At 41.8% G+C, this 25,329-nt stretch overlaps 1 protein-coding gene across 2 annotated transcripts in view; it reads left to right on the top strand.

Annotated features, from left to right (window-relative positions):
• Positions 1-208: 208 nt before the first annotated feature.
• Positions 209-25,329, top strand: part of dcbld2 (discoidin, CUB and LCCL domain containing 2) — a 113,929-nt gene continuing 88,808 nt past the window's right edge. For both annotated transcript variants that reach the window (XM_072260135.1, XM_072260134.1), the window contains exons 1-3: positions 209-436; positions 17,294-17,521; positions 18,245-18,382. In XM_072260135.1, the coding sequence (XP_072116236.1) occupies positions 343-436; positions 17,294-17,521; positions 18,245-18,382 (460 nt within the window). In that variant the 5' untranslated portion in view covers positions 209-342. The remainder of the gene's footprint in view (positions 437-17,293; positions 17,522-18,244; positions 18,383-25,329) is intronic.

Below are 25,329 nucleotides of genomic sequence, written 5' to 3'. Positions count from 1 at the left end.
TTCCACAACTGCTACCTGTCCCGTCCAGCTGACCATTTCCAGGTGGTAAGTTCTGCACTGTCCGCTACGTGCTGAGAGAACGCTTGCAGGAATCTGGCCCGCTTACAGATCACCTCTGGAAGCAGCAGACTGGACGGCGAGGGCAGCCCGCCCGCGTCCAGCCCAGAGGCGTGTGTCCAGCAGGCGGGCTGCATTGTGGGATGGGCGGGAGCGGAGGAAGTGGTTGACCAATGATTGAATATGATTGAGGAGAGAGTGCGGACCCCGCGAGCGAGCGCAGGCAAGCCGCAGCGCGATCGCTGAACGACTCCGCCGCACTATGCCTTCCCTTCTCCTCTCGGCATGGAGGCAGGCATCGTGAGAGGAAAACACACCAGAAAGACCGGGATCATTCTCTGCTTGATTGCGATTTTTAGCGGCGCCATCGGCCAGAAAGGTGGGTCCTGTATAGAGCCAGCGTCCGTAAAACTCCGGGCTCTTCTCTCGTAGTTTCCAATCGGTGAGGACACAGGGTGGGTTTCTATTGAGTTTTATTTTACTTCACTTAAGTCTATTTTGTGTACTTCCCAAAGTGTTTGGTATTTATGCACTTTTCTTTCCCCCCCCCCACCCCCCACCCCAGTGAAACAGTGAAGTGTACTTTTTTGGAATAGTTGAGAGATTGAGCAAAAGCTGATGATGGGGGATGGGGCTTTTCTGAACATTTAAAGTGGTAGGATCTGTTTTCTTTTTATGGCCTACAGGCCAGTTTTCCCTTTCTACTTCTCAAGCTTTCTGCTTCAGTCTAGTTTGTAGGCTGCCAACTGGTTAGATAATAGAAGTGTGTTACATCTGAACGGTGGCGATTTTTAAGGTTTGTGGTCAGCATGTATGAGTTAATAATTTGTCAAAGGTAATGAATGTACAACTTATCTGTACCTACTTTCCTTTTTCTGTGATGTCACAGTCTATACACCAACTCTAGAAAACAGTTTTGAACAAGGTTTCCTGCATTACTGCAGTGATTATGTACATGCAAAATTTTATTGATTGCAAACTAACAGCATTTTGACACCTTGAAAGAGATATGAAAAGTACCATAAACATGACAACTTTTCATTTGAGATAAGGAAGGGAATGCATTGTTAAACTAAATTACCCCTCAAAACTTCTTTCAATATGCTCCACAGTTAAATATGTCCATTCTGAATACTGTATAATTGTTTCTTGAATCCTGCTACGATAGCATTTAAGTTTAAATTTTATCCCAGGTACACTTTTGGTGCATTGTTCTGCTGTAGGACTGGAGCAGTTGTCAATAATCAGTAATGTTTTTGTCAGCCATCTTGAAAGCATGGTAACATGTATGAGAGAGAAAAAATCTCTGTGTGGGTCTGACATTTAGTCCCTGGATTAACTTTGTAATAAGCAATATGTTAAAAGGATAATATTTTATACTTTGTGATTTTAAGCAATCTATTAATTTAGCTTGTATATTACTGCTGATTTCCTCCAGCTACCCTGTTCAGTCCAATATGCTAAAGTTCTTGACTCCAGTTCACAAATTTTCATTCCTATATCTGCATGTAACTAGCAGCTGTAACTTGGTCGGTAGTACTGCCGCTGTTGAGTCAGAGGGGCATTGGTTCAAATTTCCATTTCAAAGAAGTAAGCACAAAACCTAAAGCTGATTCTCCAGTGCTTTGTATGCCAAAAACTAGGTGCTGGAAATCTGAAATAAAAACACAACTCCTGGAATCTCTCAACAATTCAAACCAAAGTCCTACCTAATAAAGACGAGCTCCAATAAAGATACTTGGTCATTATTGCTATTTCTGCTGAGCACAACTGTTGTTCAATTTTCATATAAATGGTGACTGTGCCTCAAAAATACTTCCTTAGCAGTACGGTGTATTGGGGTGCTGTTAGGTTGTGAAAACATAAAAATATATATATATTTTTTATAGTTTTTCAGTTATTCCGATATCTTCTCTCTGTCCAGGTTCCTTGCAAGTTCATATGTTCTTGCCACACTCCAGCTCCCACTCAACCGATGGCAGCTGCACTTGGCATTTCTAGGATCTCATCTCCACTTTTGTGCCATCAAGCTGTAGCCCTCTCCTATAAACCAACTCACTAATTCTCAATCCGTCATTGCAGTTAGCTGAATCAGTACAACTGCAGCTTGCTTCTCTGACACACCCGGTAAACACAAGGGATATTGAAGGTGCTGGAAATCCCGAGTACACATACAAAATGCTGGAAGAACTCAGCAGTTTAGGCAGCATCTATGGAGAGAAATATGTAGTTGACCTTTTGTGTCGATACTGTTTATTCCTCTCTGTAAGTCCTGCCTGACATGCATGTTGCATGTTTCAAACCAAAAGAAACATAACCTCAACTCCTGTGTTTGACCACCTCACACTACAGCAGACATAGAATAATTATTGCAAATCTATAGCAGATACCATTTTCATTGTATCTGCCATAGTCTACTGCAGTGAAATTAAACTTGTATTTCATATAAACAACAATGGCTCCTACTCCAAAAAATTTTGACACCAACTAATCCTGAGTTGTGTGACTAAATACTTGTTTTATGCAAGTTTGGATTCAGTGGCCAAGAAACTGCAGGAGTCACTAATTTAGAAAACCCTGCCAATTTTACTTGCTGTCATGTCAACTAGTTTATTGCAATTAATTTCACAATTTGAAGTAAATCGCTGACTTATTCCAGAACAGTCTTAAAAGTAAGACTTATACTGTGCTACAGCTGTTAAGTGGCATAAAGTTAAAAACTTTTAAGAAACATCTCCTTAAAGTCTGCCCCATAATATTTCTGATCCCCAGCACACTATTTTGAAAGAGCTGAGGGAACAGCTGCATTGCACTTCCTTGTGCACAGTCTTTAAATTGCAAGAATAATTAACACAGTGGCTTAGTGTATTGAAAAGTAGTTAGCTGCATATTGCATATAAACAGTTGTTTTCTAATACATTTAAAAATCTGTATGTGCAGTACATTGGCCCAAATTTTTCTTTAAATGGAGACCAAGTAATGCTTACCATTCAGTTCTCTAGATTTAATCTCCAAGTTATCTCGTCCTGTAGGTTGCAGTTAAAGTAAGATAATTTATTGTCAAATCAGACTCGAAAGAAAAAATGCGGGAACGTGGTGATGGGAATTGGTGAGTTTTGGCAGATGTGTTGATAGTAAAAAAAGTCTTCTGGGGAAGTTAAGTCCTGGCTCACTGTTTCATGTTTCCAAGTTTTAACAGAGAAAGAAAATGTAACATTTTCAAACCAGGAAATACAATAATTCAGAAACACAGGTCACTTGTTTATATTAAACTGATCATAAAGTTGAATTTTTAAGCTAGACAGGAAAACATTGTTAAGATGTTAAGAGAGAGATCAACCTCCTATGAGAATACGGGTGTCCCCCGCTTTTCGAACGTTCGCTTTACGAAACCTCACTGTTACGAAAGACCTACATTAGTACCCTGTTTTCGCTTTGAGAAGGTGTTTTCACTGTTACGAAGAAAGGCAGCGCGCATCCTGAGCAGCCGCTCTCCCCTGGATTTGGAACAGCATTGTTTAAACACGTTGCATTGAGCAGCTGTTAGCAAGATGAGTTCTAAGGTGTTGGAAAAGCCTGAAAGAGTTCGTTAATGTAAAACTAGACATAATTAAGCGTTTTGATCGTGGTGAACGAAGCAAGGACAACATGAGTTTGGCTTGTGGAAGCTGGCGAAGATGATGTTGAAGAGGTTTTGGCATCCCATGATCAAGAACTGATAGATGAAGAGCTAATGCAATTGGAAGAGGAAAGGATAACAATCGAAACCAAATGCAGTAGCGAAAGTGAAGTCGTTCAGGAACTGAACGTGAGGCAACTGCGTGAGATTTTCGCTGCAATGATAAAGTACGACTTTAATTTTGAAAGGGTACGTAGGTTTAGGGGATATTTGCAGGATGTTTTGAGTCCTTACAAAGAACTGTATGATAGAAAAATGCGCGAGGCTCAGCAGTCAAGCAGGCCTTCCACATCAGCCACAGCAGACAACGAACCTCTACCTTTGACATCGAGGCGGACAGTCATAGGAGAAGATGAGCTGCCTGCCCTGATCAATGATGAGATGACACCCCCGTGTCCCACCACCCCAACCCCCGGGCCCCGGACAGATACTGTACCGATTTGCGAAGAATGCAATGGTAGCCGGGAGGCACACAACACATCTTTAAGAAAAATCCTGAAATAAACATGCTAATTAATTACGTGCCTCCTAGCACGTAATTGTCGGCCCAGATCAGTGCCGATGTAATCGGCAATCGCCTTTGATCTGTGCCAACATTTACGTGCCAGGCAGCACCTAATTAATTAGCATGTTTATTTCGGCTTTTTTCTTAAAGACATGCTGTGTGCCTCCCAGCTACCCCTGCGTGCTTCGCAGCAATGTATCGCTCAGCGGCCTGGAGGGGGGTGGCCACTGCACCACCCCACCCTGCGATGACTCAGTCTAACACACCATCATCAGTCTGCTCGATGTCTTCCCAATTCCCATAAGTGATACTACACTGTACATACATTATTTCTACTTTATATAAGCTGTGTATTTTTACGTGTTATTTCGTAGATTTGGCAGTTTCATAGTTTAAAGGTTACTGGAGAGCGCGTTTATGGCAACAGTGCTTGCGTGAGATTTTTGCTACGGAGATCTGTGCAGGCAATCATTGTAGAGAAGTATTTCTGCTTTATATAGGCTGTGTATTTATCATATCATTCCTGCTTTTACTATATGTTACTGTTATTTTAGGTTGTATATATTATTTGGCATGATTTGGTAGGTTATTTTTGGGTCTGCGAACGCTCACAAAATTTTCCCATATAAACAAATGGTAATTGCTTCTTCGCTTTGCGACATTTCGGCTTACGAACCGGTTCATAGGAACGCTGTACCTTCGGATGGCGGGGGAAACCTGTATTAATATCATGTTATAACACACTGAATTAATTTTAGTACATATCAATGGCGGTGAAAACATTGATACTGTCAAATACTTATTACGCATCCCACAAATCCTCTGTTGATGGCATCTAAAAATAGATAAAAGTGGTGTGCGTGCACTAGGCTTAAAAAATATATCAAGCTAAGGTGGCCATCAAGCAAAAGAGTAGGAAAGGTATTTCAAGGCTACCAATGGTAGGGAAGTTGAAATGCCATTTTGAATACGGTAGGTGCGTTGCATTGCTAACAATGGAGCATTGCATGTTTTGAAACCACATCCCAAGTATGTTAGGAACCATGCAAATAATATTCCATATCATATGTGTGCAAGATTGCTTCACACATTATTGATTAAGTGTCAGATTGCGTATTTGCCATAGATATGCTCTGAATCTGCTAGATTATTCTTTGTTTCGAGGACAAAATCCAATTTTCTATTGAATCTTTATTTAGAATGAAGAGAGTAACTATTATTATTTAGCCCATGAACATGCAGCCTATTGTTGTGAGCTCTCACTGACCACAGAAAAAATGGTGCTTGACAGATCAACATTAATGTTCATTCATCTAATATGTCTTGATTTTCATACCATTACGGCATTCAGCTTAAATTCAACATTTTTGGGGGAAATCATGTTCATGCTGAGCCTAACAGGATTTAATTTTTTAAAAAAGCAAAAACTGCAGATGCTGGAAATACTTGGTAGGTCAGACTGCATCCGCATGTGGTGAGAAAAACAGAATGAATGTTTAAGGTCAATAACCTTACTTCAAAACTGGGAATAGTTGGAGACAAAAACAAATGTTCAAATGTAAAGTGGAGGAGAGAAGTAAAGGGAAGGTGAAAACCAGGAGATGTGATTGAGCAAGAAGAACAAAGGTCAAAACCACTTTGATAAGAGTTAAATTGTCATAAAGGATGAGAATAGACCTTTTGACCTAAATGTTTGCACTAACCATCAGACACCCAATTACGCTAATCCCAGTTTTTACTCACATTTACTTACATCCCTATCGACTCCTGTTCGGTTGAACTGCCCACAAAGGGCAAGTTACAGCGGTCAATTAATCCCAGTTTTTACTCTACTCATATCCCCATCGACTCCGGTTCGATTCAACTGCCCACAAAGGGCAAGTTACAGCGGTCAATTGACTGATAGAATAATCTCAAATTACTGGAGGGAAGTGAGGTAGGTGCTAGAAATCCAGAAGTAAAATGTTGGTTCTGCTTGTTGCATGAAATTGGTAAATTGTCTGGCAGAATGTAATATGGCTCCTTTGAACAGCGGTCCCCAACCACCGGGTGGCAGAGCAAGTGCTACCGGGCCATGAGGAAACGATATGAGTCAGCTGCACCTTTCCTCATTCCTTGTCACGCACTGTTAAACTTGAACATAAGGTTGCCAACTGTCCCGTATTTGCCGGGACATCCTGTATATTGGTCTAAATTGGTTTGTCCCGTATTTCCCCCACTAAGGTAAAGCATTCCTATGAAACCTTTCGTGCCGAAATGGCATAAAGCAAAGAAGCAATTACCATTAATTTATATGGGAAAAATTTTTGAGCATTCCCAGACCCAAAAAATAACCTACCAAATCATACCAAATAACACATAAAACTGAAAATAACACTAACATATAGTGAAAGCAGGAATGATATGATAAATACACAGCCTATATAAACTAGAAATAATGTATGTATAGTGTAGTCGGGAAGATGAAGACAAAACCAATTTGTGGAAAAATAATCGACATGTATGCACATGCGCACAGCTACGCGCACGTCACGCATGCGCACACAGGTGCCCGCGCGAGGCTTCATGGTCTTGGTAGTCTTTCCTGGAGTAACGTGTCCCGGGATTTGACTGCTACTTTTGTCCCTTATTTGGGAGTGAGAAAGTTGGCAACCCTAACTGTAAAAGACATGTTGAGGTGAGTTTAACCCTACTTGAACACCCCTCCCCCCCAAGTCGGCCGGTCTGCAATAATATTGTCAATAGTCTTGGTTTGTCCTGTGTTTTGTGATATCACACTGGAGGAAATAATGTATCATTTCTTAATGCATGCATTACTAAATGACAATAAAAGAGGACCACATGTCTTCATAATCTAAAAAAGTATGGTTCAGAGATTCCTGATATTGAAGATCTGATTGAAATAATATCTTTCCAGATATAAGCACAGACTCAAACTTAAATCATTTAAAGGGAACAAAGTTTTTCAAAGTTCAAAGTAACCTTTATTATCAGAGTAAATATATGTCACCACATACAACACTGAGATTCATTTTTCTGCGGGCATACTTAGCAGATTTATAGAATAGTAACGATAACAGGATCAATGTAAGATCAACCAGAAGACAACATTCTGCAAGTGCAAATGTAAATAAATAGCAATAAATAACATGAGCATAAAATAACGAGTTAAAGAGTCCTTATTATGATATCATTGGTTGTGGCAATATCTCAATGGATGGGCAAGTGAGTGTCGTTATTCCCTTTGTTCAAGAGCCTGATGGTTGAGGGGTAGTAACTGTTCTTGAACCTGGTGGTGCGAGTCCTGAGGTACTTGTACCTTCTACTTGATGACAGCAATGAGAAAAGAACATGGCCTGGGTGGTGAGGATCTCTGATGATGGGTGATGCTTTCCTACAACAGTATTTTGTATAGATGTGCTCAATGGTAGGGAGAGCTTTACCTGTAATGTACTTGGCCGAAACCACTAGGATTTTGCATTCAAAGTCATTGGCGTTTCTGTACCAGGCCACATTATATTAAAGAAAATCATGAGTGAAGCCATATCCTGAAATTCCATTCAATATTCATTGGTAATATTAGGCTATGGGAAACACAGGTTGGGCAACAATGATAAATTAATAAGTTGAAGAGATGCGGTACATCTGTTTCAACTACTTGTAGAGGTCAGTGAGGAAAAGCATTAAAAAATGGCAGGCAGAAACAGATTTAAGCAGGAAGAAAGCATGTTATCTAAAGTCATTGGAGGAAAGTAGAATTAGAGCAAGGAAGAGGAATGCACACAGTGTTAGTGATCCACATTATTTCTTTAGACTTGGAAGAGCAGGTCAGTAATGATGAAACTTTTCTGCCTAGCTCTTCTGTGGCTGGACTGCCAGTAGATATTGGATTAGTAACTTGTCTGCCTCTGAAGCTGCCTGCCATTGCTGCTTTGTTTTTCAATGTTCTAATACTCTCCTGGCTGATCATCTACCTCCCCCCCCCCCCGGTAATCCACGTGTCCACGTGTAAATGCCTGCTCGATCACATCAAATCTCCATCGCATGACCATTGTATGTTGCTTTGCTTTCTTCCCTCAGTTTTAAAATTCATATCCTCTGTTCAAGTCTCGAATCATGTTCACCTCTCTCCCAAGACTAGTTGAACCCTACGACCTTTGTAATTACAGACATTGTGTCCCCAATTTCCTTTGCTTCATCATTCATGGTTAATGCTTCAACTGCCAATCCCTAAACTTCAAAAACCTCTTCCTTAATATCTTTTATGTTACTTTTAAAACGTTCTTTTTCAACCTCTCTTTTAGAGAAATATATTTTCATGTTTCATGTTAGCCACTTTTGTTCAGTATCGCTTGTAACAGGCTCCTTGAAACTTGCTACTATATAAAGTATGGTATTTTGCCGTTGTTTAATCATGATTAAAATGCAAGCTATCTGTTTTGTAACCCAGCCAACTTTTCCATTCATTCAGTGTGATTTCTGGGGTGGGGTGGTGAAATACATCTACAATAAGTATCATGGTCCAAAAACACCAGTCTTAGGAGAAAACATAGCATAGATTTGCTTATGTGTGTGGCCGCAAGAAAACAAATCTTAGGGTTGTGTATGGTGACATATACCTACTTTGATAGTATATTTACTTTGACTATGACTATTGTAATTCTAAGATGATAGTAATTTTTTTTGCTTCAGGTTAGACAGATGCTTAGCTCTTTCAAGTATCATATGGGCTACATTTGGAATTTGGGCAGGAATAGGTATCTGCCTTAAACATCGTTCTAACTGGCTCAAACACAGTTACAATAAGATATAGAAGCAGAATTAGGCCATTTGGCCCATCAAGCCTGCTCCACCATTTCATCACGGCTGATCATTTTCCCTCTCAGCCCCAATTTCCTCATATTAAAGTCTTTATATGAAATAGTGAAGCAACTTATTAAACAGCACATGGCATTTTATTAAATGTGTTATTGCATTCAAAGGGATAGTTTGTAGCTGCCATCTTTTATAAAGAGCTACCTGTTCAGCTCGTGGGAACAGACACATTATTCGTTTGTCTTCAGAGAAACAGCACCAGAATTGACATTGCTTGAAAACACTAGCACTTCCTAAAAAGGTCCCTGACAAAGAACAATCCAACCAAGACCTCAGCAGTGGAACAGGCGGAAGAAGTTACCTCGAACTCAACAGCTGTGAAGGCGGATGAAGGCTGCAACAAATCCATCAACTCCGATCGTCGTGATTTCCATGCCATTGGAATCATTTGGTTGATTTGTGAAGGATTGTGTGCTCCTTGGAGTACAACATCAAGTACACGCTAAACAAATACACGCACAGGCATCTTCACTCTGTGGGCCACTTCTTCAGAACGAAGACCATCATCCTCGACCTCGAGGGATAGCCACGATGACGACGACTTCCTGAGGTATTAAGCACCCTTGTGCTAAGTTTTTATCATGCAGCTGACATGAAGTAATTATTTGAGGAGGCTATCAGTGAAGGCAGTTACAGGACATGACTGTTCCTTGAACAGCAGATTGAGTCTGATGTGCCCTGGAGCATGGGATGTTTCTCTTTGGCTTGTGGTGATTTGTTCTTCACAGCCAACAACTGAACAAAGTGATGCTCCAGGCTGCTCCAGGGAACCCTCATTGAAAGTTTGCACTGTCCTGGAAGTGGACGAGCTCACCTATCTTGAGACTAAATTTTCATGTGCAGTTTACATAAATCAGCCACAGGACTGATAAAGCCAATGTGGATATCAACAGACAATGGGCAAGTTTGTGGAAATGTGATGGAATCAGATAACTAGCAACACTGAAAGTCTACAAAACTGTTTCATTGTTAGGACGTACAAAAGTAAAATCTGAATCGTGAACAGATGCCTCACTTCAAATATTAATTACTTCCGCATGGGCGCCCTGAAGAATCTAATGAGGATAAAGCATTTGAATTCTGATTTTGATAGCTCAGCATGCTATGTCACTGGGATCACAAGTTACTAACTGCCAAAATAAAATGAAGGAAAGCTTCATTAGGGCAGTCAAAAGAAATGCTTCATGGACTCCCCATTTATAAAAAAATCATCTTTGAATTATTTCAACATTGACTGCGAAGTTGGGAGATGTGGCAGTGACGGTGGGAGGTGGGGGGGAGGGAAGGGAGAGGGGAGTAAAATTGCTCATAATAATTTCCTTTGGCAAAGCCTTAGCCACACTGAATGTAGAAGGAGAGTTGCTGAGGCTGAGCAGATGCAAAATTAGCACAGATTTGTGCAATGCCTTTGTTTATTCTGTGAATCATGCAACCAAAATCTACATTTATTGCTTAATAATTCATAAGTGGTTCAAAGTACAAATTGGCCTGATCATCATGTCATCCTTTAGGGCAAGCAAAAGCAAATTTTATATGATTGACTATCATGCAAAGAAAATATTTCATTGTTTGATCAGTGATCTTAGAAAAGACAGTGAAATAAATCATCGAGATTATATGTACTGTTGGATTTGCATATGTCAATTTTCTAAATAGTATTAGGCTTGTTAAATGAAGATACTTAGTGATGATCTAAGGTCCAACTAGTTTTCTTCTGACATTCTGGTAACATGGCAACAATAATGGGGGTAGAGGTTTAAATCATTTAGCAGTCTATCTTTATTAAGGCAACTACAACACACAAATGCTAAGAGGAAAACTGTATGTAGCACTATCGTATGTTGTTCCTTGTGTGTATACCATATTTACAAAAGCAAGTTATATTATTCCTTAATGTTCCATGGAATAATCAAACAGAGCAAAATTACCCTAATCTGCAAAAGCTTGGTAGCTCTTAAAGGAAAGGCAGTTAAGTAGAGAGGAGAAGCCAAGTCTACATGGAGCTCAATTGGAAAGCAGCCAGAATCAAAAGAACACAGATGTTCCAGAGAGTTATGGACATGGAGTCTGCCGAGCATGGCAAGAGACAGAGGGATTAGAAAACACAAATGAAATAATGGAAATCATTTAGCTGGCAAGTAATGTACATTGATGACCACAAGGTCTTGTTTAATGTGTCATAACTAGGTGCCTTTTCTGGTTGGCTGCCAGTGACTAATGGTGTTCCTTGGGTCAGTATTGGAACTGCTACTTTTCACATTGTTTGTCAGTGATTTGGATAATGGAATTGATGGCTTTGTAGCAAAGTTTGCGGATGATACAAAGATAGGTGGAGGGGTAAGTAGTGCTGAGGAAGTAATGTGATTGCAATAGGACTTAGACAAATGGGAAGAATGGGCAAAAAAATTGCAGATGGAGTACTGTGTTGGGAAATGTATGATAATGCATTTTAGTAAAATGAACAACAGTGTGGACTATTATCTAAATGGAAAGAAGGTTCAAACATCAGAGGTGCAGAGGGACTTAGGAGTCCTCATACAAGACTCCCAGAAGGTTAATTTACAGGTTGAGTCTGTGGTAAAGAAAGCAAATGCAATGTTGTCATTTATTTCAAGGGAAATAGAATATAAAAGCAAGAAGATAATATTGAGCTTTTATAAATAGACACTAGTCAGGCCGTACTTAGAGTATTGTCAACAGCTTTGGACCCCATATCTCAGAAAGGAAGTGTTGTCATCGGAGAGAGTCCAGAGGAGGTTCACAGGGATGATTCCAGGAATGAAGGGGTTAACATATGAGGAATGTTTGGCAGTTTTGGGCCTGTACTAACTGGAATTTTAAAGGATGCATGAGAATCTCATTCAAACCTTCCAAATGTTGAAAGGACTAGATAGGGTGGATGTTTCCAATGGTGGAGGTATCCAGAACTAGAGGGCACAGCCTCAAAATTGAGGGGTGACCCTTAAGAACAGAAGTAAGGAGGTTTTTTTTTAGTCAGAGAGTAATAAATCTGTGGCATTCTCTGCCACAGACTGTGGTGGAGGCCAAGTCTGTGCGTATACTTAAGGTGGAAGTTGATCATTTCCTGATCGGTCAGGGCATCAAAGGATATGGCAAGAAGGCAGGTGTACGGGGTTGAGAGGGATCCAGGATCTGCCGCGATGGAATGGCGGAGTAGACTCGACGGGATGAATGGCCTAATGCTGCTCCTTTGTCTTATGGTCTAATAGTTCAAAGTACAAATTGAGTTAATGACAGTCAGGGCAAACAAAAGCAAATTCTATTTGATTGCTATCATGCAATGTAAATGTTTCATTGTTTGGGTTGGTGATCAGATTCTTGTACAGATTGCTCATATGCAGTTGTACCTCATCATAGTCCTTACACTTCATTTGCATGTCTGTACTGCTCGTCCTCTGTCGTTGCAACACCAGAATCTGATTCTGCATTCTGATTGCAGCAGAAAATATTCCGGATGGAGCAGGAACAAAGTTCTTCATGGTATCTCAGTACATGGGACAATTCGAAACCAATGCTATAAATACAGCCAATAGGCCACTTGAAAATATTTTCCAATTGAATTACTGATAACCACTTCCACCATCTTACTGCCGGGTCACTCCCATAACTTGCATTATTGCACATTTTATTATTACATCCCCAGAATCATGTAGAATTTACCCCTTTCAAATCATTGTGCTCTAGTCCTTTGGGTGATGATGTGAAATAGCTGTATCTCATATTGTCTAACCCTGACGACTTAAAAACAGCACTTATCACATCTGTCAACCTAATTAATCCACAGAGTATAATTCATTGATCACTGTGTCTTTCCAGTAGCTCATATGCCTTTTCAGTAGCTGCAATATCACTTTAATCTATCAGTGAGATGAACACTACAGTATTCCAAATAATGTTGTACCAATGATTTACCAACTAGCAGCATGCTCTTACTATTTTCACTTAGAATGACTTTTTAATGCATCTCAGAAACAGATACGTTATGCTCACCACGACTGAGACTTTTGTAACATGAACTTCAGTTTATCACAAATCAGCACACTCATGCACATTCTTTAAATATTACGTCCCTCTGATCTTTATGGCCTCATTTAAATCTGGCATTTGTCAACAGTGACCATCTATATGTCAGCCCAGTCGACATGTTTATACTGATTCACTTGCAGCTTATTCTTTTAAGCTCTGCAGCCTGGTGTCTGCATCTGAATGGAATTCCCTGGGAGCCAGCTCCCATGCAGACAGCTCTATCATCCCCACCATCATTCACTGCTGACTGGGTACAAAAGTAATTGTTGCCTGTGTGCTGTTGCCTTTCTTTCATATTTTATCCATTATGGTACAGGAAAGGCTATAATTTGGTGCAAGAATGAACTGTCGATTTTGTAAATACATATGGTGATGCTGCTTATTTATAAGGTAGTGTCATTTTAGCTAGTGTCTGTAAGCAACGTTCTCAAGTCCCATAAGGTTTCAGCAGGTTTTTTATTTTTTTTTCAATGTGGAGTCACTGTAAAGGCCAGCAGATTTTGTTGATCAATAATGGTCCTTGAGTTGGTGCTGTACTGCTGAATCAGAATTGGATTTATTATCACTGTACGACATGAAATTTGTTGTTTTGCGGCAGCCAGAAATTTCATGGTGGAGAGAAAGGGATTCTTTCTGACTCATTGAGTGTATGTCTTCAGGCTCCTGTACCTCCTCCCTGTTGAAAGTGGTGAGAAGAGGACATGTCCAGGATGGCGAGGGTGCTTAGCGGTGGGTGCCACCTTCCATCAGCAATGGGATGGGCAATGCATCCTTGAAGTGCTCTGTGTTGATTGACAACAAGATGTCATAACTGATCTGTGTTTACTGTGGTCTCCCATTGAGGATGTCGAGCTCTAGCTGCAGTAGACTATGCAAAGGCCCAGTTTTTGAAGCTTGGTGATTGGGGCAGAATTTGTTTGGTCCATGCAGGAGGATTTCTTAAATCAATATGTAGAGAGTCCAACAAGAGGAGGAGTTGTAAAGGATCTGGTGTTAGGTAATGAGCCTGGCTGTGTGACTGACCTTTCAGTGGGAGAACAATTAGGGAACAGTGATCACATCTCCTTAAGTTTTAAGATAGGTATAGATCAGGATAAGTACAGACCTTGCAGGAGAGTATTAGATTGGAACAAGGAAAATTACAAGATATTAGGCAGGAACTATTGAGAGTCAATGGTAACAGCTGTTTTTAAGCAAGTCCACCTCTGACATATGGAAAGTGTTTGATGGTCAACTGCACGGAGTACCAGACAGGTAGGTTCCAGTACAAAGGAAGGACAAGGATGGCTAGGTCAGGATCGTGGATGCCAAGAGAGTGAGAAGAAAAATGGAACATCTGCAAAGTTTAGGAAGCTAAAATCAAGCAGAGCCCGTGATAATGATAAGGAAACTCTTGATTACCACAGTACCAGATCTCAGCACATTGCGAATTTCCCAATCCATTCAGGGCATCTAATTTGGGACACACTCATCCATGGAGGTCTTGAAGAACTTGGTGATGGCCATGGCATATTGAGATCAGAGGGTGAATCCATGAATATGGTCCAGTCCACTGATTCAAAGCATATTGGAGGCTTCTGCAACTCTCTTAACCAAACCTTCACAGTCCTCATGACCAGTGCTGTGGTTTTCAATCTCTGCCTATGTTTCTGGGGACAGACTTGTCTATTGATGTGTTTTATAAACCTACTGACTCTCATAGCTATCATGACTCTTCTAATATATGTTCTTGTTTAATATTTGTATATCTGTACACTTGTAATGCTACTGTGACACTATTATTTCCTTTGGAATCAATAAAGTAATCTGTCTATCTATACCTCTTCCAACCCTGCTACTGGTAAAAATGCCATTTCTTTTTCTCAGTTTCTCCATTTCCGCTGCATCTGTTCTCAGAACTTCTGATATGTCATCCTTCATCATAGAACAGGATTTCCCTCCATCTATCATCGATGCTGCTCTCACCCACATCTCTCTCTCCCACACATCCACCATCATTCTATCTTCCTGCCACCATAATAGGGTAGTTCTTCCAGCTGAGGTGACACTTCACCTGTGAGTCGGCTGGGGTGATGCACTGCATCCGGTGCTCCCAATGAGGCCTTCTATATATTGGTGAGACCCGGCGCAGACTCGGAGACCGTTTCGCTGAACACCTACGCTCTGTCCACCAGAGAAAGCAGGATCTCCCAGTGGCCACACATTTTAATTCCACGTCCCATTCCCTTTCTGATACATCTATCCATGGCCTCCTCTACTGTCAAGATGAAGCCACACTCGGGTTGGGGGAACAACACCTTATATTCCGTCTGGGTAGCCTCCAACCTGATGGCATGAACGAACATTGATTTCCCTAACTTCCGTTAATGCCCCTCCTCCTCCTTGTGCCCCATCCGCTATTATTTATTTATTTATTATATATTCTTTTTCTCTCTCTCCTTTTTCTCCCTCTGTCCCTCTCACTATACTTGTTGTCCATCCTCTGGGCTTCACCCCTTCTCCGTTCTTTCTCCCTAGGCCTCCCGTCCCATGATCCTTTCATATCCCTTTTGCCAATCAACTGTCCAGCTCTTGGCTCCATCCCTCCCCCTCCTGTCTTCTTCTATCATTTTGGATCTCCCCCTCCCCCTCCCACTTTCAAATCTCTTACTAGCTCTTCTTTCAGTTAGTCCTGATGAAGGGTCTCGGCCCGAAACGTCGACTGTACCTCTTCCTGTAGATGCTGCCTGGCCTGCTGTGTTCACCAGCAACTTTTATGTGTGTTGCTAATAGCGACAAAGTTCCCTTTGTTCTTACCTAGCACTCCATGAGCCTCTGCATCCAGCACATCATTGCCCATAACTTCAGACACCTCTAACAAGATTCTCCCACTAAAAGCACCTACCCCCACCCCCTCCCTCCCTCCCCCCACACTCGCCACTTTCACAGGGATTGCTCTCTATGTGACCCTATGAATACTTGTCCCTCTCCACTGATTTCCTATGTGGAATTTATCCCTGCAAGTAGGACAAATGCTATACCTGCCCCTTCTCCTCCACCTTCATCACCATTCAGGCTTCAAATAGTCCTTTCATGTGAGGAAACATTTCACCTGCAAGTCTGTCAGGGTCATCTCCTCTATCCTGCACTCCCGGTGCAGTTTCCTCTGCAGCACTGAGATCTTACATAGTTTGGAGGACTCCTTTGCCAAGCACCTTTGCTCTGACAGGCAGGACTTCCCAGTAGCCTTCCTATTCTGACATGTATGCCCATGGTGTTCTCTACTTCCAAGCAGAGGCCAGTTCTCAGTTTGAAGGAGCAACACCTCGTATTCTGTCTGAGCAGCCTCCATCCTGATGAACAGCGATTTCTCTAATTTCTAGTAATTTCACCTCCCTCTCCTCTCATTTTCCAGTCTCCATTTTGGGTCCCCTCTTACCCCTTCTCTTTTCATCTGCCAATCACCTTACTCTGGCGTCCCTCCTCCTTCCCTTTCTTCAATGGTCCACTTTCCTCTCCTATCAGTCCTCCTCCACCTTTCACCTCCCAGCTTCTCGCCTCATCCCCTTCCCCACCCATTCACCTTCCCCCTTACCTGGTTTCACCTATCACTTACCAGGTTGTATTACTTCCCCTCCCCCAAACTTCATATTCTGGCTTCTTCTCCCTCCCTTCCTTTCTGGTCTCAAATCCGGCCGGCCTGAAATGCAGACTCTCCTGAGATGCTGCCTGACCTGCTGGGTTCTTCCAGCAGTTTGTGTGCGTTTTTCTTAGTTTGTCTCAGTATGCTTTTGTAGCATAAGAAATTTGCATTATGTCCCACCGAGAGGGGACTCTCTACGTGATATTGACAGATGAATCAAGAGAATGTACCCAAAGCGAAACTGGGGGTAAACCTTCAGGGAAGAGTGCTATCACTGAGCAAGACTGACAAATGCACTTGGTGCTATGAAAGGATATGTCAGCATCTGTTTCACTGCATGATGCTGAGAATTTCTTGTGATGCTGTGTTACATTCATCACTCTCCCACTGATAACCTACAAATCTCACAAAACATTAATCTACTAAGGTAGCTTTTACTGCATGATGTGTTGATTTCCTATATTTTGCAATTTGATTCTTAGAACATTTAATGTTTGTTTCTTTTCAGGTGATGGTTGTGGACACACTGTTCTTGGTCCAGAGAGTGGAACATTTGCATCAATAAATTATCCAGAGACATATCCCAATAACACTGTTTGTGTCTGGGAGATTCGTGTACAGCCCAATCAGAGAATTATTTTTAAGTTTGGAGACTTTGACATTGAAGACTCTACCTCTTGTCATTTGAGTTACCTAAGGCTCTACAATGGGATTGGCTCAGGCCGAAGTGAAATTGGTAAGTAAAATGTAACCTGTTAATGCTTGACTAATATTAAGATAGTGCTCCTGTAAAAATTGGTTAAAATGGGGCCAGGGTGAAGGGAAGTTATGTCCACCTCAATCTCCTCAGGTAGTGAAGATGCTGCTGTGCTCTCTTGACCACAGAGTACAGCACCTGCACCAGACTTTGGGGCAAGTGGTCCCGGATTCAAATCCGGCCGGCTGCTTGCACACTTTCCATCTGTGCTGGGTTGAGCATTGAGTTAGCAACTCAACCTCGTAAAAAAACAGACAAATACTAAAAGAAATGGCAAGGTTGCTGCCTGATCCACCATAAGGTGAGAAGAGGAGCAATAATCTGCAATATAAGGTGTGCATAACAATTGTGAGTTCAGAATGCCTGAGCAGGTAAGAAATTGGAATCAATTCAAAACTAAGAATAACTCTTGCAGAAGGAAGTCAATAATTTTGGGAATATAACGAGAGAGATAGTGGTTTGGAAAAAATTAGTGACCTCTTGCATAACTTGTATTCATTTGTATCATGAGCTTTTGGATATTTCCCTCTGTTGTCTTTTAAGCTAAGCTTCAGGCTTGAATAATATAAAATAATTTCTATACTGATTTCTGATCTTTGCAGCTATAAAATTGAAAACCTCTTTCTTTTGTTTTTTGCTTGAACTGTAATGCAATCTGTTTGTTTTCAAAAGCTTTTTATTCATCTCTTGTTGATTTTCCAGGTAAATACTGTGGACCTGGATTTCAGAGGGAAAAGGTTATAGAATCAGAGAGCAATGAAGTCACTGTTCAGTTTATGAGTGGGATTCATATCTCTGGTCGAGGGTTCCTCGTATCTTACTCTACGTCAAATGAATCAGGTATTTTAGGAGTATTTTGTATTTCACTTTTTCCTGCTTGAACCATCTTCAGGACTGACTTATTACATCTGTGTTCTCAATCATGGTAGCTTGTGTGACAAATTGTCAGCACAGAGTCTTCCAGGGACTAAGAGTTTTAATCAGAAACATCATTCAGTTAACTATTAGATGTCAAGAATGTAAGATTTGAATTGTTCAAAAAAGCACCCAAATTTTACTTCACTCAGCCTGCAGTGGAGTTCCCATCTTTATGGGTTTATACTATGACTTGCTGTCTGTGAAGAACAGGTTCTCAAGTTCAAGTTCAGTTTATTGTCATTCAACTGTACACATGTATACTGCCAAGTGAAAGTGTTCCTCCAACCAAGGTGCATGACCCAGTACATATAACTCTCACACATACATAAAGTAATATTGCTGCAAATAAATTAACAAATATTAAGGTGCATATATGACACAAGTTTAAAAAGTAAACAGTAAAGCACTACAGGGGCTTCATATGTCGTGTGACCTGGGTAGTGGCAGGGAGTTCAGGAGACTTACGGCCTCGGGGAAGAAGCTGTTTCCCCATCCTAACAGTTCTTGTCCTAATGCTAAAGTACTTCCTGTTTAATGGTAGGGTGTCAAAGAGGTTGATGGATGGTTGGATGAATTTAACAATGCTATGGACCTTACGCATGCAGCGCTCCTGATAATTATCTCTGTTGGATGGAAGGGAGACCCTAATGATCCTCTCAGATGTCCTTGAAATCTTTTGTAGGGACCTGCAGTCAAATGCCGTGCAATTCCCGAACCAGACGGTGATACAGCTGGTCAGGACACTCTCAGTGGTGCTCCTGTAAAAATTGGTTAAAATGGGAGGAGCCTCATTCGCCTCAATTTCGTCAGTTAGATGAGACACCGCTGTGTTTTCTTGATGAAAGAGGTAGTGTTGAGGAACCAGGTGAGATCATCAGTTATGTGCACTCCCAGAAGTGTGTTTCTCCTAACTCTCTCCACAGAGGAGTTGTGTATGTACAGTGAGGAGTGGTCAGCCTGAACCTTCCTTATGCCCACAATCACCTCTTTAGTCTTGTCCACGATGAGACTCAGATTGCGCCTTATTTCCTCTCCACTCTGTCTTGTCGTTGTTGATGGGGCCAACCAATGTTGTGTTCTGATGATTCGGTTTCAACTGGATTCAGCAGTACAGTCATGCATCAGCAACACGTGCAGCAGCGGGTTGAACACGCAGCCATGGGGAGCGCCGCTGTTAAGTGTGATGAAATTAGGGATGATTCTGCCATCACGGACTGACTTGGTCTTCCTGCCAAGAAGTCCAAGATCCAGTTACAGAGAGAGGTGCTGAGACCCAACGAGGACAGTTTACCCACTAGCTTTTGAGGAATAATCGCATCAAATGCCAAGCTGAAGTCGAAAGGCAGCATGCTGGCATATGATGCACCATTTTTCAGGTGGGACAGAACGGAGTGAAGTGTAGAGGCTATGGCATCACCAGTGGACTAATTTGAGCGATAAGCAGATGGAAAAGGGTCCAATGTAACAGGAAGGTGGGATTTAATGCAATCCATAACCGGCCACTCAAAGCACTTCATTATTGTTGTGGGCAGTGCCACTGGACAGCAGTCGTTGAGGTAGCTTATTGTTACCCTCTTGGGCACCGGGATGGTGGTTCCCACCCTGAATCCTGAGAGGACAGTGTACCGTTCCGGAGGGATGTTCAAGATGTCTGTTAGAGCCTCTGACCTGAGTCCCTCAACACCCGGCCAGGTACTGTATGTTATCGGGCCCTGGGGCTCTATGTGGGTTGACCCTGGTCAGGGTCTTCCTCACATCACTGTGGCCAAGCAGATTGTCTGCCTGTCAGAGAGGGGAGAAGAGGGGGACCTTCTTTGCCAGCACATCATTCTGTGCATCAAACCAAGCGTAAAAAGACATTCAGCCTGTCAGGAGGAGAATTATCTCTGTTGTTGACATTCAGGGTGGATTTGTAGTCTGTTATGGTCTGAATGCTCTGCCACATGTGTTTCATGTCTCTGGTTTCAACAATGACTGTATATTCTCTGTGAATAAGCCTATTTTTCCTTCCTGATTGCGTGGGAAAGCCCAGCTCTTGCTGACATGAGAGCTGTCTTATCCCCTGATCTGAAGGCAGTATCCCGATCTCTCTGTTATGCCAGGACCTATACTGACATCATGGATTCTGATTTGCCCTCACAGTGATGTGTTTAATAATGGTCCAAAGTTCAAAGGTACATTTAATATCAGAGAAATGTATACAATATACATCCTGAAATTCTTTTTCTTCGTAACCATCCATGAAAACAGAGTGCCCGAAAGAATCAATGACAGTTAAATGTTAGAACCCCAAAGCCTCCCCCAGCTCCCCCACACACATAAGCAGCCCAAAGCAACAATCCCCCCTCCCCCACCAGCAAAAAAAAAGCATCAGTGCCACCCACCGAGCACTCAAGCATGCAGCAAAGCATCAATAAAGACACAGACTTGCAGTACCCCAAAGACTACTCGTTCACCCAGTAATTCGACATACCACAGGCTCTCTCTCCCTCTCCCTCCCCCCCCAATAAGGGAAAAAGATGTGTCCCTGTTTCACAGCGAGAGGGGAGACATAACAAACAACTCACTGATTTACAATGTTAAAAGTCTGTTGTGTTGCTTTTTCCGAGCTCTGTGCCCAAAGAACTCGGGTCTCTGGGCACACAGCCAGGAGCCAGCTCGCTACTTTCGATCTTCCGTCTCCCACGACACACCGATTTCCTGTGGACGCACCAACCGTGAAGGCGCGCTAGTCTTCTAAGCCGCATCCTTGGTATATTGAACAGCGACCATTCGTGAGACCCCGAGAGCAGGTCCCATTCCCACAAAGAACCAAAGTCAGCATGTAACTCCAGGTCAGGGTCTTCAAAAGAGCCCTGAAAGGGTAAAATAGAGATATTAAAGATAGAAATAGAGCTGTTTCCGAAGATGCAAGCAAAGGAGTTGCCGTCAGCTGTCATCGTCTCCTAAGCTCCAGCCCTTATGATGTTCTGATTGCACCTTTCTTTGCCGTCTGTTCATCGATGTTAACCATTGATTGTTAGATGCTCCCTGCCTGTCTCCATGAACATGTTCCAGTCTGTGTTTTCAAAACAGTCTTGTTACGCAGAGATTGCTCCTTCTGCCCAGGTCTTTATCTCCCTTTGAACTGGTTTGGCATGTTTAATAAGTGGTCAAAAACTGAGGTGAGAAGCACCTTTGTATGCACCAGGGATGTTGGTATAAACCAGGTTGAATGTGTCCTAAGCAACACACACAAAATGCTGGAGGAACTCAGCTGGCCAGGCAGCATCGAGAGAAAGAGTAAACAGTCAGCGTTTCGGGCTGAGACCCTTCATCAGGTCTGGAAAGGAAGTGGAAAAGTCGGAGTAAGAAGGTGAGGAGAGTGGGGAAGAAGTACAAGGTGGTAGGTGATAGATGAAACCTAGAGAGGGGGAGGGGAAAGAGCTGGAGAGTTGATTGGTGAAAGAGATAAAGAACTGGAGAAGGGGGAATCTGTTAGGAGAGGACTGAAGACCATGGAAGAAAGGGAAGGGGGAGGAGCACCAGAGAGAGGTGATGGGCAGGTAAAGTGATAAGGTAAGAGAGGGAAATGGGAATGGTGAGGGGGAGCAATTACCAGATGTTCAAGAAATCGATATTCAAGCCATCAGGTTGGAGACTACCCAGACAGAGTATAAGGTGATGCTCCTCCATCCTGAGTATGGCTTTGTAGAGGAGTCCATGGACTGACATGTTGGAATGAGAATGGGAAGTAGAATTGAAATAGGTGGCTACCAGGAGATCCCACTTTTTCTTGCTAATGTGTTCCGACCTCTGGTAGCAAAGTGGGGGGGTGGATATATGGAGCCACAATCACAATAGCAGTGAACTGCCTTGGTAAATAGAAGGGCCTACACTTCACCTTTCTGATGTAGTAAATAAGTTTTATTCACTGCTGCATGATTTATGGTAACTATTGTTAAATGGTTCAAGCACATTAGTGATTTCAAATGTAAGCAGCAATCTTGCACCATGAGATTAAATTAGGAATAAAGTCCGCTGGGATTGTAAATTGCAATGGGTTAAATCGATAAAATCTAGAATTAATGATAGCTGCCTCATTTTACCTTATCACAATGAAATGCTTCAAAATGTTTTATGTTATGGAGGCAATTCATTTTGTACCAGTATAGCTCTGCAAAAAATAGGAAGGATATGTACGGGTCTTTCTTTTGTTACATTTAAAATGGCGACCTTGTTATGTTAATCTGAGGAATGCGGCTTTGTTGTGCTTTAACGCTGAAGAGAGTTTGCGCTAGCAGTTTGTTTTACTTTAAATTGAGATAGCAGGGTTCTATTAGCCAATGGGTGGTTATGTATCATTTTGTTTTTGGATACCATGCTGTATGATATGACTGTGGACTGAGTTTTGGCGGGGAGTCGGAGGAGAGACGAGGACCGCGGACGTGCGGAGAGGCTCTGGTCGATCACAAAGGGTGGTCCCGAGCCGTGAGTCGACAGAATTCGGGTGTTCGTCTGAAGTGGAATTGAGCCCAACGGTAGCGCGCGAAGAACTTGGACTTTGGACTTTGATAAGTGTTGGCGCCTTTTTTTTTTCATTACTTTCCTCTCTGTATCAAATGTATATTAATGTCATAGAATTAGTAGTATCTATAAAGTGTATTTCTTAAAATTTACTGGGTGGGCTGGCTGATGATTGATGTTGTGATTGATTCGGGCGGCCACCAACCCTGTGGGGAGTGTAGAGGCGGGTGCTGGGCTGGATTTCCCCTAGACATACACGAGCCAATATAACGGAACGTTACAGATAAATAATTAGTTAAATTTACTAATTTTAATAGTAGGAGGAACCTTAAAGCAATAGAAGAGGAAAGTAAGAACTTCTATCTTGATAACACAAACATGAGGAAATCTGCAGATGCTGGAATTTCAAGCAACACACATAAAAGTTGCTGGTGAATGTAGCAGGCCAGGCAGCATTTCTAGGAAGAGGTATAGTCGACGTATCGGGCTGAGATGAAGGGTCTCAGCGGGAAACGTCGACTGTACCTCCTTCTAGAGATGCTGCCTGGCCTGCTGCATTCACCAGCAACTTTTATGTGTGTTACTTCCATCTTGATGTTTGATTTTTAATACTTCAGTCATCTTTATTGTACTCTGAATAGAAACCAATTATTTTTCAGTCTTCAATTCAAAGATGGTACTTCAGGCATTAAGCAACATTGGAAAACCATTACCATTGAAATAAATACATTTTAATTTTGCTTAAAATGTTTATTTTAAACACATCAATAATGAAAAAAAAAACAAGTGGCTCTATTAAATGGAGGTATCTGACCTGATGCAAACTAAGAAGCATTTTCTTTGACATTTAATGCTAAGGGATGTCAGCAAGAAAAGAGTTTTGTAGCAGAATAAACTAACAGGGCATTCAGAGGAATTAATGGCTGGTAAAGTAGCTAAATTCCAACAGACCTGGAACAAAATGATCCAGCCTGCTGTTTTTCAAGCCTGGATTCTCCTAAACATGATTCAGATTCATTAGGTGCTGGATTGCCAGTTAGATATCTAACATGGCCTTATTTTCATTCAGAAATATTACGTGATCATTTATTTTCTTAGACCTGGCAATCTTGAACGTGCCAGCCTTATCAAGTCATTGTTGATTGGAAATTTTTCATAGCTAAGAACTGTGGAAATCATTTATAAATATTAAGAGCTTTTCCACAAATCTAACAAGCTTGACTGGAGTTCAGGCCCTCTTTCAGGGTTCTCGCTTGTCATCATCTACAAGTCCTGGGTCCAAGCCTGAAGGTTGATTGGGGGTCTATGGCCAGAGCCCAAGACTGCTGGGGAAGTTGAGGCATGGTGTCTGCGAATCCTCGAGTCCACTGGAGGACTGTGTACGTGGAGAGGTGGTTGGGAGAGAGGGAGGAACAGGTCTTGGTTCACTGTTGTTGCTGAGTATGTTGTGTTTTGTTGTGGTGCTCTGCCCAGTATCATGGGCATGCTATGATGGTGCTGGAATGTGTGGTGACACATGCAGACTGACCCCAACACATCCTTGGATGTGTTTGTTGTCAAGACAAATGACCCATTTCACTGTATGTTTCAATATACACATGATAAATAAATCTGAATCTGAAAAATTGTGTTGTATTTTACTTAGTTGGTCTCAATGTACTTTTGCAATGAAAGCACTTTTGACTGCTATTCAAGTTCCACATCTTTTCTTTAGGCTGCCTGTACTTGCTAGTATTTTCAAGAAGAAATAAAGTCTGGCATTAGATTATGTCGAGCAGTCTTTTGACTGGTTAGCATCATTTGATACACGGCTTTTAACTTGTGGCTGGCTAAAGCTCCTGAATATCCATCTTCAACAGTACAAATGACACCTGTGTAGTTTCTACAATGACATGTTGACATATGGCTAAAAATACCCTGATATTGCTCCATAAAGCACCTAAATGCATGTCTAAGCAGATGTCCAAATGAGATGCAATCCAGGCCAAGTGACTTTCTGAATTCATTTTGAAAGCCAGAAGAGTACATGTTCTGAATAAGTATTTGCTGACTTTTATTAAGATGATTTGGGAGTAAACAAAACATTTTTCTGCCTAAAAACGACTAATTCCTTCAAGCTTGTTTATCTGTGGCATTAAATGTATTGCCGAGTTATGGTCACTCTGCTGCAAATTGATTTGACATTAGAAGGAAATCTCTGCAGTAACTCCATGACTTTCCCACTTCCTGCATTGACTATCCTGTGACCTCTCTGAGCTGAACTGCATTATTAGTGCTAATGGAGGCAGATTTAACAGCAGTGTTTAGAGCTGATGTCCACTGGGAATTAAATTCAGTCTGAGCAACTTGTACCTTAACAGCTG

Source organism: Mobula birostris, chromosome 6 (assembly GCF_030028105.1).
Source record: "Mobula birostris isolate sMobBir1 chromosome 6, sMobBir1.hap1, whole genome shotgun sequence".
NCBI lineage: Eukaryota > Metazoa > Chordata > Chondrichthyes > Myliobatiformes > Myliobatidae > Mobula > Mobula birostris.
This window is presented reverse-complemented; position numbering and strand designations above follow the sequence as displayed.